Source organism: Carassius carassius, chromosome 21 (assembly GCF_963082965.1).
Source record: "Carassius carassius chromosome 21, fCarCar2.1, whole genome shotgun sequence".
NCBI lineage: Eukaryota > Metazoa > Chordata > Actinopteri > Cypriniformes > Cyprinidae > Carassius > Carassius carassius.
Window position 1 is genome coordinate 765,001 of NC_081775.1, and position 15,000 is coordinate 780,000.

General features: G+C 41.3%; 1 protein-coding gene across 2 annotated transcripts in view; it reads right to left on the minus strand.

Moving 5' to 3' along the window:
- Window positions 1-2,072: 2,072 nt before the first annotated feature.
- The window catches only part of tmcc1a (transmembrane and coiled-coil domain family 1a), a 25,643-nt gene continuing 12,715 nt past the window's right edge, over window positions 2,073-15,000 (minus strand). Inside the window, exons 1-5 of one of the 2 annotated variants that reach the window (XM_059502684.1) lie at window positions 13,973-14,091; window positions 9,919-10,134; window positions 7,411-8,018; window positions 5,890-6,025; window positions 2,073-2,405 (exon numbers count right to left, since the gene is read on the minus strand). In XM_059502684.1, coding sequence (XP_059358667.1) covers window positions 2,109-2,405; window positions 5,890-6,025; window positions 7,411-8,018; window positions 9,919-10,134; window positions 13,973-14,011 — 1,296 coding nt within the window. In that variant the 5' untranslated portion in view covers window positions 14,012-14,091 and the 3' untranslated portion in view covers window positions 2,073-2,108. Of the gene's footprint in view, window positions 2,406-5,889; window positions 6,026-7,410; window positions 8,019-9,918; window positions 10,135-13,972; window positions 14,092-15,000 lie in introns of those variants that run through there. The other variant, XM_059502685.1, reaches the window with a different exon arrangement.

A 15,000-nucleotide genomic window follows, 5' to 3' on the forward strand; every position in this document is an offset into this window, starting at 1 on the left:
CTCTCTCTCTCTCTCTCTCTCACACACACACACACACACACACACACACACACACACACACGTAACACAGCTTCAGCAGAGGACTTTCCCCTGAGCATCATTAAACGACTGAGAACTATTAAACATTACTGCACAGACAGACGAGAGATAATTCACAAGAATCTGAATGGCACGAGTAGATTTGGTCAGCTCGAGTCAAGCTCATCATCAAACATACTCAACTCATCAGAACAGTCCCGATCCACCACCACAGATCATCAGAAAACCCTCTCCAACACCATATCAAACACAACATCAGAAATACTGTACTCTGAGATTATAGACATTCTGAAGAAGCAGGAACAGCTACCACTGTCATTGTCTTTCTCTGCTGACTGGCACAGGTCCAGTAATGCAGCACAATATACAATAAATTAATACTTCAGTTAAAACAGTGTTGCTCATCAGACAGAGCTAGTAAACAGCCAACATCCTTTGACATCTTGAACATAATATGAGTAATGAAAGCAGAGGAAGGATGATCTCTGTGGTGTCTCCACGCAGGAGACTTGAGTCCTCCTCCTGAAGAAACGCTTCGTCCAAACACCCCCATGATCGATGACATGCTGTTCTTTCACTGAACACAGGAGAAGTTACACCACAGCTCTTTTCCATGCGCTAACAGTTCACAGCTTCTGTTCATTCAAAGTCATTATTATTGCACACAGAGCTGCATGAAATGAGCTGGAGATTTCTCCCTTTGTGTTCAACAGAAGATACACAAGCATTTGAGGAAATTACTGAATTTTCATCTTTGTGTGAGCTAATGCAGAATGCTACATTCAACTAAACTCATGTTATACAGCAGGTAAAATAAGAACTGAACATCACCAGTTTTCTCAGTAAATATATTTCTAAAGGAGCTGTTGAGCCATGACATCTTCACCAAATGTGAGTAACAACCTTAGAGATCCACATATAAAAAAACAAAAAAAGTTCAGAAATAAATGGAGTGACCCAGGGAAAAGTATTGCACCAGTGAAATTGATTTAATACTGTGTAGAAGAGTCTTTGTTGGTAATGACAGGTCCGAGACGCCTCCTGTAGGAGAAACTGGTGACATGCATTGCTCAGGTGTGATTGTGACCCATTCTTCACATCTCAAAGGGTCTGTGGGCCTTTTCTGTGAACGCATTTATTACAGGATTCAAGTCAGGTGACTGGCTGGTCATTCGAGCAGCTTTATGTTCTTTCTCTGAAACCGAATGAGAGTTTCCTTGGCTGTGTGTTTGGGATCTTTGTCTCGCTGGAATCATCTGCATCATCCTGCATCTGTAGGTGTTGGAACTGAAGATAATATTCATTTCCACTGACGAGGGGCCGGATATCATGTATTGTTTTCTTGTATGTGTGGACTACAGTGTTGTGCCTGAACGCGTTCATTGAACGATAGTTCATGAACTCGTTCATATTTTGGGCGAACGTGAACTGAACGTGCTGTATTAATGCCTGATGAACGTTACTGTGAACTCATTCATTCTGGTGTCTGTGAACGGCACGCTCTCTCAGGTTAACTTCGTTCAATAGGGAAGAAATCTTTCTATAGAGCCTTCCAGGCGAAAACCCGGCTAAAACACACCGTAAACGAGTCTTAATATGTAGCGGAAAAACACCCAATCTGGCAACACCAGCCACCAGTGTCGCACCGCCGTCCGCCGCATGCGTGACGCGTCATCAAAAAAAAACAGCAAACGACAGCAGCATGTAGCAAGAAGGCGTATGATCATTTAAAAAATGAACTAGTTCATTTTTGGAACTGTGAACTTTAGTTCAAAATTTTGTAGTTTGAACTATGAACTGAACTAGTTCATTTTAAAATTTGTGAATTGAACTTTGAACTAGTTCATGTAGAAAGTGATCTTTCCCAACACTGGTGGACTACTTGGGTTGTTTCTGACATCTGGAGAAAATCTCATGTCAACAGCACCAACAGAAAACTGGTGATGCGTTCAATACTTATTTTACCTGCTGGACAAATGATATTAATATTAACCTCATTCAAGAGCAATGCACCCCAGGCATTCAAAACACTGTGCAAACGGGTCAGAAAGCAGCAGTTGTCCCGCGGCTCATCGGGGCACATGCAGGAGGCGAGAGGTGTGTCCTGAGAAAGAGTCCCAGTTCCTCCAGAGCACGGCCAGCAGCAGAAAGGCCAGCAGCGAGGAGATGGAGCGGCTGCGTGTCTTCATCAGAGGCACCACACAGTTGGCGAGGGTGGAGAAGAAGACCAGCAGGACAGCCATGAGGGCCAGCAGCACGGTGATGAGTTTGCCCAGGAGTGTGCGAGCCGTGGCGTTCTCCAGACCCTCCACCTGCTGCTGCAGCTCCATCTTAGAGACACGCGTCTGACACGCCTCCAGAGCCTCCTGACACACACACACACACACACACACACACACCGCAGGTCAGTCTCACACTGAAAAGCTGAATACGATTTGGACATGCTCAGGATGAGTTTGTTTCTTCATCAGGTTTGTAGAAATGTAGCACTGCATCAATAGGTGCGTTTACATGGACACTTTTTGCTTCCATCGGAATGAATTCATTGTGATTGACGAATCTGAACATAATGTTTACATGAACGCTGAATAAAGTGATCGGGTTGATATGCACTTTATATGTCACAAGCTTCTGATCGGATTTACTCTTTTGACATGCGCACACTGCATGAATATACAGAGTTTCCCGCTGCTTTTTTAAAAAGCACACGTTATATTAATCTACTTCGGGTCCTAATTAAGTGATGACCAGCACATGAACTGTTGTGCTGCTTAACGTTACTTAAAAAAAGTGCCCCTTCACTGCAGTACACAAGATCCAGAGGGTGTGGTGGGATCCAGATCCAACTCTTCCCTCCTAACATATCCCTAAACTAGTGTTAATTTCGTCACCTTTTTTTAATTTAATTTAGTCTTAGTCTTAGTCTTGTGCCAAATGTCCTTGTTAGTTTTAGTCATATTTAGTCATTCACATATCTTTTTTTGTCAGTCAAGTTTTACAAGACTAAAAGTCTCGTCATTTTAGTCTAGTTTTAGTCAAAAGAAAACTCGAGGTATCTTATTCGACTAAAAGTCTTTTAATTTTAGTCAAAAAATGTTTGTGTTTTTTTAAATAACACATTATTACTGATAAACATTTCAGTAAAAAAAGTGTTTCACATATCTCAAACATTGGTTAAATGTCATAATTACCTGATAAAATACACTTGTTGAATGATTTTTGTTGGATGCAAATGTTAAATGTGTCTGGTTTTCAAATTCTGATTTGGGAGACACATTCACAAATTTATTTACTTTATTGATACTGCTTTTAATCGTAATGCAAAGACCGGTCATCGGGACATAAGCTGTCATATACAATAAAAGAGCCTGCGCAGGAACAGGAAATATAATTTAACACAAAAAGCCTGCCTAGACGGTGGACTTGCGCTCAGGAATTTTTTTTTATTTTGTATTTTTTGAGCAGCGTGTGGACAAATTCTTTTTACGCACACACTATTTTATTTCTTGATAACAGACCGCTGCTAACTATAACACACAAATATCGAGCCTCTTCCTTCGACCTAGCATGTCGTCGGCGCTCGCTCATCACTCGTGTTCGCTTCAGGTGTTGTGTGTTCAACAGTTTTGTGTTACAGCCACAGGCTGGCAGCAGCAGGAGTATGAGACCTGTAACTTGAGCAACAGCGGGAAGCCGCAAACTCGTTCTGAATTTTTAAAGGCGTAACAGTTGATGAAAAAGCAGAGACGATTGAAGACGAAAATGAAGAGAGATTTTATCTTAGTTTTTATTTTATGCAAAACATTTTCGTCTCGTCTTTTTTCGTCAACAATAATGCATGTTAATTTAGTCTTAGTCAGCGTTTTTGGACAGTGGTGCAGTCTTGTCATCGTCTCGTCTTAGTCATGAAAAAAAAGGTTGTTGACGAACATATTTCATCTCGTCTCGTCTGACAAAATTAACACCATGACCAGCACATGAACTGTTGTGCTGCTTAACGTTACTTAAAAAAAAAGTGCCCCTTCACTGCAGTACACAAGATCCAGGGGGTGTGGTGGGATCCAGATCCAACTCTTCCCTCCTAACATATCCCTAAACCTACCCAACTCCACCCCGATTCCTAAACCCACCCAGTTCCACTCCTAAACCTACCCATCTCCCAGAGCTCCACCCCTAAACCTACCCATCTCCCAGAGCTCCACCCCTAAACCCACCCATCTCCCAGAGCTCCACCCCTAAACCTACCCATCTCCCAGATCTCCACCCCTAAACCTACCCATCTCCCAGAGCTCCACCCCTAAACCTACCCATCTCCCAGAGCTCCACCCCTAAACCCACCCATCTCCCAGAGCTCCACCCCTAAACCCACCCATCTCCCAGAGCTCCACCCCTAAACCCACCCATCTGCCAGAGCTCCACCCCTAAACCCACCCATCTGCCAGAGCTCCACCCCTAAACCCAACCATCTCCCAGAGCTCCACCCCTAAACCTACCCATCTCCCAGAGCTCCACCCCTAAACCCACCCATCTCCCAGAGCTCCACCCCTAAACCCACCCATCTGCCAGAGCTCCACCCCTAAACCTACCCATCTCCCAGAGCTCCACCCCTAAACCCACCCATCTCCCAGAGCTCCACCCCTAAACCTAACCATCTCCCAGAGCTCCACCCCTAAACCCACCCATCTCCCAGAGCTCCACCCCTAAACCTAACCATCTCCCAGAGCTCCACCCCTAAACCTAACCATCTCCCAGAGCTCCACCCCTAAACCTACCCATCTCCCAGAGCTCCACCCCTAAACCTAACCATCTCCCAGAGCTCCACCCCTAAACCCACCCATCTCCCAGAGCTCCACCCCTAAACCTACCCATCTCCCAGAGCTCCACCCCTAAACCTACCCATCTCCCAGAGCTCCACCCCTAAACCTACCAAACTCCCAGAGCTCCACCCCTAAACCTACCCATCTCCCAGAGCTCCACCCCTAAACCTACCAAACTCCACTCCCTAGATGTGGATCCAGCCACACCCCTTGGATCTTGTGTTCTGCAGTGAGGGGCTACTGCGTTCCCGCACTCAAAACTAGTCGTCTGTTGATGAGAGTCTTAAACAAGGACTGAATCCGATCAAGTGTTTACATGTCCTCTCACTCAGATTACAAAAGGAATAAACCACCCCTTACAATCCGATCGAAATTAGTCGGATCTGGCCAATTCAATCCGATTGACGTGTTTACATGTGACTTTTTTATTCTGATTGTGTCCTTCTAGTCCTATTACGATCGGATTAGTAGTGTATATGTAAACGCAGCTAGTGTCTCATCAGTGGATGCTCTGCAGTGAATGGGTGCCGTCAGAATGAGAGTCCAAACAGCTGATAACAACATCACATAGTCAATAATCCATAATAACACTTCCTCCAGTGAAGAAGTGCATCTCCTGTTGTCTCTCACAGATTTGTTTAGAGCTGTGTAAACGCTACTTGATCTGTGCAGATTTCTCTCCTGATTCAGACCAGAACACTTTTTCACTGGAGGAAGTGTTATTATGGATTAGGAGTTAAAATCATCTTAATGCTGGATTTGTTCATCTTTTGTCTTCTCCAGATGTTCACTGATGGACTGGAGTGCTGTGGATTATTGTGATGTTTTTATCAGACTTTCATTCTGACGGCACCCATTCACTGCAGACCATCTATTAATGAGACACTGATGCAGTGCTACATTTCTACAAACCTGATGAAGAAATAACTGTGGCATTTCACACCCACTAGTTAGTGCAAGTCAAGGTGTGTCTAGCTAGTATCCATTTGACCTCTGGGGTCATCATTTAGGGTCATAGGTTAAACACACACACCTGCAGGTCTCGTGCTCTCTCGTTGGACTGGTACGAGATCTTCTCCTCCATGCTGGCCAGCTCTTGTTTCAGGTTCAGGATCTCGTTCTGGTGGAGCTCCGTCATATCATTGACTTGTTCCTCTAACCGCTCACACCTACAGAAACACAGCACAAGAAACACAGTCACTTCCTGTGCTCTGCGTCAGAGAAACACGAGCGTGATTCTGAGGAGAGTGCGTTTATGTCAGGAAACTAGACCTCATACATGTTTGGGTCTTTACTTATGTACACGTAATCGTCTCAAAGTGTGATGGAGCTTCACTGGTCTGAAGAACCCAGAGACAAACCCCAAACTGTTGACTAATGGATCAGTTTGAAACAGCTTTAACACTCCATTTAAATGCACTTACATTTACCCTCCTCACACCATTCCAAAGACACAACGCTTGAGAACAAGCACAAATACCTTTTACATACAATAACCATTCATTGTGATCCTGCAAAATATGATACAGGCTCTACAATCCTATAATCAGATTCAAGAATGGCCAGATGTAATCTTAAAAGAGTGAGATCACTGCTCTGTGTGTGTGTGTGTTCTATTCCTTTAACAACTGCAAAACTTCAGTTATCCATTAGTTTGACAGCATGTTGATTTTTCAGCTATTGTTGTGCTTCTGTTATTACAAGCCAACAGAAGAAATGCTTGACCGCAGTCTGGACATTTAAGGCAGAAATATGTTTGTCCATGTATTTCTCTCCCTGTGAACTCACATTCTCTCTCTCCTACTCGAACGTTTACCATTTAAGAGGAAAAAGACTAATCTGAGGCTATTTCAGGCCGACAAATATGGAGGGTCAAGACCCAAAAATCTGTTTGTAATACAGCTGAAGAGCAGGGAAAATGCTACATCAAAATATTAGATGAATAACTAACATGGCCAGTGCATGATTTACTCAAGTCAAACCTATCTGTGTAGCTCTTTTCACACATTGTTTCTGAGCAGCTTTACAGGAAATAATGATATTAATGTGTTTAATATCTTGATATAGTAATTGCTTTAAACTGCATTTATCAGATTAGAGCTGTATAATCACACACATTTGCCATATATCACTTCACCAATTCTTTATCTAGTGAAACCTAAAACAATGTGTCATACCGATGAGCCAGATTACAGTTTCGCTGACATGGTTGAATGATTTCTATGAATGGCAGGGATTAAAATTTCAGTTGTATTGTATATCCCACCCCCAGTCTTCAATCTTTTCATTTTAACCACTAGTGTTGCACCTTAGCGTTCGGTTTCATTCGAGTTTCATACAGCTTCTTTTCTCTCTCTGTCCATTTAACAGCCGTGTTGGCTGTTGAGTCTGATGTATTCTACCCTCAGGGCGAGTGATGGCTTCTCCTTGCACTGTCCCCTGCACCGCTTGCCTCATGTACACTTTAGCTCTCTCTGTCAGCAGATTATGGTTGATATTTGTGGTCCAGTGCTACTGCATGTCCAGTCTGATTTAGGTCCTGAAGTAACCCTACCTGAACCTCTCCTCCTGCAGTGACTGCATCACTAGCCTGCACTCCTTCATATATCCGCTCCTCACAGTGTCCAGCGTCTCCTCCAGGCGAGTCTGTGCGTCTCGCAGCTCCTGCAGCTCCTGCATCAGCGTGTCTAGGCTGCTGCTGTGGCCCCGCTCCAGCGTGTTCCCCCTGGAGCCGGGCGGACCCCCGGGGGCCCCAGTCATGCTGTTGGATCCTGAGGTGGCACTGGAGCAGTCCTCATCGCTGCCGAACTTGGAGCTGGACTGCAGGTGTGCGGCGTCTTCGGCCTCCTCGGGCCCGTCCCTCAGCACGCTGATGTTGTCTGCACTGCCGAAGCGGTGGCGGATGAGCGAGGCGATCTCACGCGGTTTGGAGGCCACGGCCCCCGCGGCCGAGTGCAGGCTGTCCACCACCCCCTCGCTGAGGCCTGTGATGACCCGGGCCCCCACGTCCTTCAGGCCCTGCTGCATGTCCCTCAGCATGTCTTTGGGCTGCCGCTGCACGCCGCTGTGCTCCGCCTCGCGCAGACGCCGGTGGTAATGCTCCACCTTACGCTGCAGCTGGGCGATGCTCGCCGCCGCCTTGTGGTTCTTCTTCTCAAACACCTGAGGATGGAGGGGTGTGGACGAGTGAGTGAAAAATGCCATTTTAAAATGAAAACTATCCCCATCTATACTAGCGTTTTCACTGCATTTCAGAAACCATCTCCGTCCACACTCTACACAAGCGAAAACTCATGTCACGTGACCATTCATGCAGGTACAACCATAAATACATATAGGCAGTACAGCTGCAGGATTAATAGGGCTGGGACAATAAATCAATGCATTGCGATTTGTGGATCGATTCTGAGATTTTGGGAATGCATCGTGATTCTCTCTCGAACACATTATGAGCTTAGTTTTTAACACCTGATGGTGCTCCAGGTTAGTTTTTAACTACACTCAAATGCTCACAGAGAAGAGCGCTTGTGTGGTCAGCTGAGTAATGACCATTTTCAAATGTACTTGCACATCTGCTTTAACGCAGACCACTATGAACATAATTCACTTGAACCTTTTGACTTTATGAATCATCGGTACAACCCTCCCTTCTCTCCAAGAACCGTACGTATCTTAGGTTCAAGTGGTGTGTGTGTGAAAGGAACTGGAAGCTATTTCTAAAGCACGCAGTGCCATCTGCTGTTATAAACTAAGCTCAGAATCGATTCAAGAGAGAATGGCGATGCCTTCAGAAAACATCAGAATCAATGCAGAGTCATTTCTTGATTTACGATGCTTTGATTTATTGTCCCAGCCCTAACAATTAACTGTTAAAAAAGCTGTGTTTTCAATTCAAACACCCATGCAATCTCATTTTTAAATGACAATGATTCACTCGTGTCTATTAAACCTTTGAAAAAAAATCATACTGCAACATACAAATCTGCGTTCACACTGCCGCTGACACAGACAGAGCACATTTAACAGCTTCACACAGTATTATTTCTGTCTTACAGTCATTCATATTAATCACAGAAATAAAGGCATGAAAGCGTATAGCTCAAATAAAAACATCAGAGCAAATCCCCTTTTGAAAGTAATTGGGTTTGGGCCTTTTATTTGTATTTAGCCTTCATACAAACAATAAATGTGAAATCACTGTCAAATAATCCTAATTAATATTAATATCTTTAACTTCAAACTATAGGCTAACATAAACTACCAGCCCAACATTTTTGAACAGTTAGACTTTTAAAGTTTCTAAAGATTTCTCTTCTGTTCACAAAGCCTGCATTTATATGATCCAAAACACAGCAAAAACAGTAACATTTTGAAACATTTTTTTTTATTTAAAATAAAATATTTTAAAATATTTAAATCTAAGAGAGTTTAGCTCCAACCCTGAGCAACAAGATTAGAATAACCCTGCTCTAAAGTTATTGTGATAAATGTGTAAAAGATTAGGAAAACTGAGTGTATAAATAACTGAATAGTTATCAGTTTATGACCAATCAAAATATTCTGTTCATTTGAAAGAACCACAAATCACAGAGTTTTGTTAGTTGTGTTTGGACAAACAGTACATAAATGCTTGTGATTCGTGTAAAACCTTCAGATGTTTTAAAGTATTGGTTGGTTGTATTAACTATTGTGAAAACATTTGAGTTTTGTGCACACTGTTTGGAGGAAATTATTTGCATGATTTGCGATTTGTATAAAATGAATGAAAACATATAATCTGTTTAGGACCATCACTTGTGTTAACTGTTTCGAGAACAGTGATCTGAGTTTGGAGACGTGACATATCGGTTGTAATGGTCAAATGAATGTTTTGAAATGTGAACTGATATTTCCTACTGACACACTACAGCAACGGATAGAAATAACTGACTTCAAACCATGTTTAGCTGGTGAAAATACTAGTGTTATAATCATTTTGACCAGCACTGTAAATGTATTAATGGTACAGAAAGCAGCTCAAGTCATGTCTTTTGATTTTAGGTCCCCGGTGGTGATGTGGTACCTGTTTGATGCGGGCGCTCTGCTGTTTGTCGCTGGCATTGCTGGCCAGTTTGAGGTACTCGGCCACATTCTCGTCGCGGGCCGCCTGCTCGATGCGCAGCTGCTCGGTGAGCTTCAGGATCTTCTGCTGCAGCTGTGCGATGGCCTGCCGTGTGCGCTGGGGGTCCAGACCGGCGTCCTCCGAGCCCAGCAGAGAACCGCCCTCCAGCCTCTCGATCTGACCAACACACACAACAGACTCAAGTCAGGACACTTCATGGAAAATAGGTCTTTCCGTCTCTTTTTGCTGACACAATGAAGCAATCGGCTGCTTCTGCAATCAGCATGAATACAGACGGAGCCTAACATCTCAATCACACACACACACACACACACACACACACACACACACACACACACACACACACACACACACACACACATTAGGTTTCTGTGAACTTGTGGGACTTCCCATAGACTTCCATTCCTTTCATAATGACCAAACAATATCAGCCAACCTTATACATACTTACACTTTCAGATAAACACCTTTACTATTTTTTATCATTTTTCCTGTCGTGGGGACAAAACAATGTCAAAGATTTCGGGTTTTACTATCCATGTGGGGACATCTGATCCCAACAATGTAGCATACACAAGTACACACACACACACACACACACACACACACCTACATTTTAAGAGACTACAGTGCCTTGTTTTTGTTAACTACATACACAATCAAAGTAGATTTGTTGAAAACTGGTCTTAGTATCTCATCACAACTTGGTGTTTCAGGCAAACTGATCATGAAGGTCGTTCCAGGGGAATCAAGACAAGGATCCTCGTATCTCCCACTGGAATATTAAAAGACTGTACAGTAAACAGTGGTTCAGATATTGAGGTCAGTTCAGTCTGATCATATGGTCTTGTTCTGTCAGACAGCAGTGTTTAAAAACCTTTAATCATCCTTTGGGGTCAAAATGACCCCAATGGATTTTTCCTTCATTTTTTAAAAGTGTTACCTTCATCGCAGGGGCATGAAACTCGGTGACATTTCCTAAATCATCTATCTAAACATGCACAAAAAAACTGGGCTTGATTTGGTTGTTCTAAAGGTGTGTAAAAAAAAATTTACCTTTTAAGGTCTTTGGGGTCAAAATGACCCCACATTGAAAATGAATGGGAAAATGCAAAAAATGACTTTTTAAAATTTTGTTTGTCAAAAAAATAAAACTAAATCCATTATAAATCTGAAAATTTCTACAAATAAACCAAGATCTGGTCCTAGAGCATAAATAAAAAGTAGAACGAACTTTGTATCTCATACACACACACACACACACACACACAAACACACACATGTATGTGACTGCAACAGAGAGCATTTTTACAGAAATTGGCAAATAAAATTAACTAAACTGGCATAAATCTAAAAATTTTTACATTTAATTCAAGGTCTGGTCCTAGAGCATAAACCCAAAGTGGAACAAACTTTCTATCTCATACACACACACACACACACACACACACACACACAAACATACGTATGCCACTGCAACAGAGAGCATTTTTATAGAAATTGGCAAATAAAATTAACTAAACTGGCATAAATCTAAAAAATTTTACATTTAATTCAAGGTCTGGTCCTAGAGCATAAACGCAAAGTGGAACAAACTTTCTATCTCATACACACACACGCACACACACACACACACACAAACATACGTATGCCACTGCAACAGAGAGCATTTTTATAGAAATTGGCAAATAAAATTAACTAAACTGGCATAAATCTAAAAATTTTTACATTTAATTCAAGGTCTGGTCCTAGAGCATAAACCCAAAGTGGAACAAACTTTCTATCTCATACACACACACACACACACACACATACACACACACACAAACATACGTATGCCACTGCAACAGAGAGCATTTTTATAGAAATTGGCAAATAAAATTAACTAAACTGGCATAAATCTAAAAAATTTTACATTTAATTCAAGGTCTGGTCTTAGAGCATAAACCCAAAGTGGAACAAACTTTCTATCTCACACACACACACACACACACACACACACACACACAAACATATGTATGCCACTGCAACAGAGAGCATTTTTATAGAAATTGGCAAATAAAATTAACTAAACTGGCATAAATCTAAAAATTTTTACATTTAATTCAAGGTCTGGTCCTAGAGCATAAACCCAAAGTGGAACAAACTTTCTATCTCATACACACACACACACACACACACACACACACACACACACACACACACAAACATACGTATGCCACTGCAACAGAGAGCATTTTTATAGAAATTGGCAAATAAAATTAACTAAACTGGCATAAATCTAAAAAATTTTACATTTAATTCAAGGTCTGGTCCTAGAGCATAAACCCAAAGTGGAACAAACTTTCTATCTCATACACACACACACACACACACACACACACACACACACACACACACACAAACATACGTATGCCACTGCAACAGAGAGCATTTTTATAGAAATTGGCAAATAAAATTAACTAAACTGGCATAAATCTAAAAAATTTTACATTTAATTCAAGGTCTGGTCCTAGAGCATAAACCCAAAGTGGAACAAACTTTCTATCTCATACACACACACACACACACACACATACACACACACACAAACATACGTATGCCACTGCAACAGAGAGCATTTTTATAGAAATTGGCAAATAAAATCAACTAAACTGGCACAAATCTGAAAAATGTCACATATGCAACATGGAACAAGCTTGTAATATATATTCTATAATATTCTGCTTGTTCTTTCACATGTTTATTAGCCATGTGATTTATAAAAAAAGTTGTTCTGTGTACCCTTCACTCCTGTTCATTACAGTTTATTGGTGCTGTTGTTTTGTATTATATTGGTTTATTTACTTTTAAAATTCATCTTGTTCTAAAATCTCTTGTTCTAAAAAAATAAATAGTTGTTGATAAATAATTTTCTGAAATAAATAGTGTGTGATTACAATCATGTCATAGTGGTGACTTGTTTTTTTCAAATGTATGTATAATAATTTGCAAAAGCAGATAATTCAAAATATATTAGAAAACAACAACAAATTCTAACTCTGACAAAACTACAGATTTTTTTATGTATTTCAAAATGTTTAAATAAATATTCACAAAATATATATCATAAAGTTGTGAGGAGAAGTTGAAGCATCAAGAAAAATGAAGTGAAAATGAATGAGTCTCTATAGCACTCTAGTGGATACATGTGGCCATTGCACTTTAATTCCTAACCCATAAGAAATAAAGTTTTTTGACTAACCTTTAGATGGCAGTATTCTATCCCTAACACATAGAGCAATGTCCAGAAACTATTTAGATTTAATTAAGATCATCATTTAAGTGATTTTTTCTTTAAAAAATCATTTTTCATGAGCCAATTTATGGCCTAGTTATGTAATTGTGCAGTAAATAGGTAAAAAACTTCAAAATTTCCACAAAAACACAGCATAAATGTATAGTTGAGAAGTAAATAAAAAAAATGATATATAGTTTTCCATATAAAAAATGTATATTTCCTTATGCAATCGCTTTTTAAAAGTTTGGGGTAAAAATGACCCCAAAGACTTTAAGTGTTGTCCTTTTTTAGGAGTGATTAAAGGTTAATCTGACCCATATATGAGCTAGAACACCCTTCAAACAACAATAAAGCCAGCGTTTTCAACAAGGGCTCTGTGAAAGCATCTTAAACCACATTTCTAACGTTTTGAATACATATTAATTAATGGGTTGACAAGTAGGCTATCACTCCGCAAGATTATTAAATATTGTATTTTTTATATACCGATTAAAAGTTACATTTTATATTAAAGGTCCTTGCGCTTCAATATTTCAGTCTGTGTTGTTACTCAAGCGGACGCGAAGGGAAGCATGTTACAGAACACAGGTGCAATGAGGCAGAATGACAATGACCACACATGAGTCACGCCGATCTCACACACACACACACACACACACACACACACACACACACACACACACACACACACACACACACACACACACTCCTCACCTTCCCGTTCCTCGCTCGCAGCAGCTGCTCCCAGTGCATTATCAGACGGAGCTCGCGCCTCTTCTTTCACTGCTTCTGCCGGTTTCTCTCTGAACTTCCCAAACTTGTTCAGGGAAGCTGAACTCGCCCTTAAGCTCCTCCCACCGCCGCGTGGAGCTTTAAGCGTGACGTCATCTCTAAAGCGCTCTCTCTCTCTCTCTCTCTCTCTCTCTCTCTCTCTGTCTCTCTCTCTCTCTCTCTCTCTGTCTCTCTCTCTCTGTCTCTCTCTCTCTCTCTCTCTCTCTCTCTCTCTCTCCTGAATCGAACTGAACTTTTATATACATTGATATATTAACAATCAGTCAGTATAAATAGAGTGTATGTGATTCTAGAAATGAGCAACAAAATGAAAGTAAACAGAGAACAGTAAATGAATCCAATTAAGCTCAGTGTATTTTTTTCCTTTCATGTCCATTAATAATAAATATGCTTTTAGGATGTCATTAAGTTAAAGTAGAAGCACATGAATACTAGGCTAAATATACAAATGCACTTGTGGCCCACCACAGTATAACACTCTGACAGAGTTTCAGTAAAGCAATACTAAAACAATCTATTCCCTAAAAACAACATAATGAAGTTGTGTTGCATTTAATGCACTTGTTTAAGCAGACAGCAGAGGATTTCTTAGTCTGTAGCCACACTATCTGCTTACAGTCCAGCACAAATCCAGCTCCCGGTGTTTGTGAGCTCTGTAATCTCAGAGATCTGTCTGGAGGGTCAGGACGGGCGGCGTCTCAAGGGTCATCAGGACAAACACACAGACACAGCACGAATGACCAGTTCTGCCAGTCTGACACACAACAGTAAACACGGAGCTATTCAGTTGCTCATACTCATTCAAGTCATTCAGTTGTAAATAGACAGGAGTATATAAGGAATACTGTACAGTCAGCCGGTCATTATGAGAAAATAAACCCCAAAGGGATGATCAAGTCTTGTGTAACCCTTCTGATTCAAGGATTTGTTAAGGCCATAGGGGATTACAT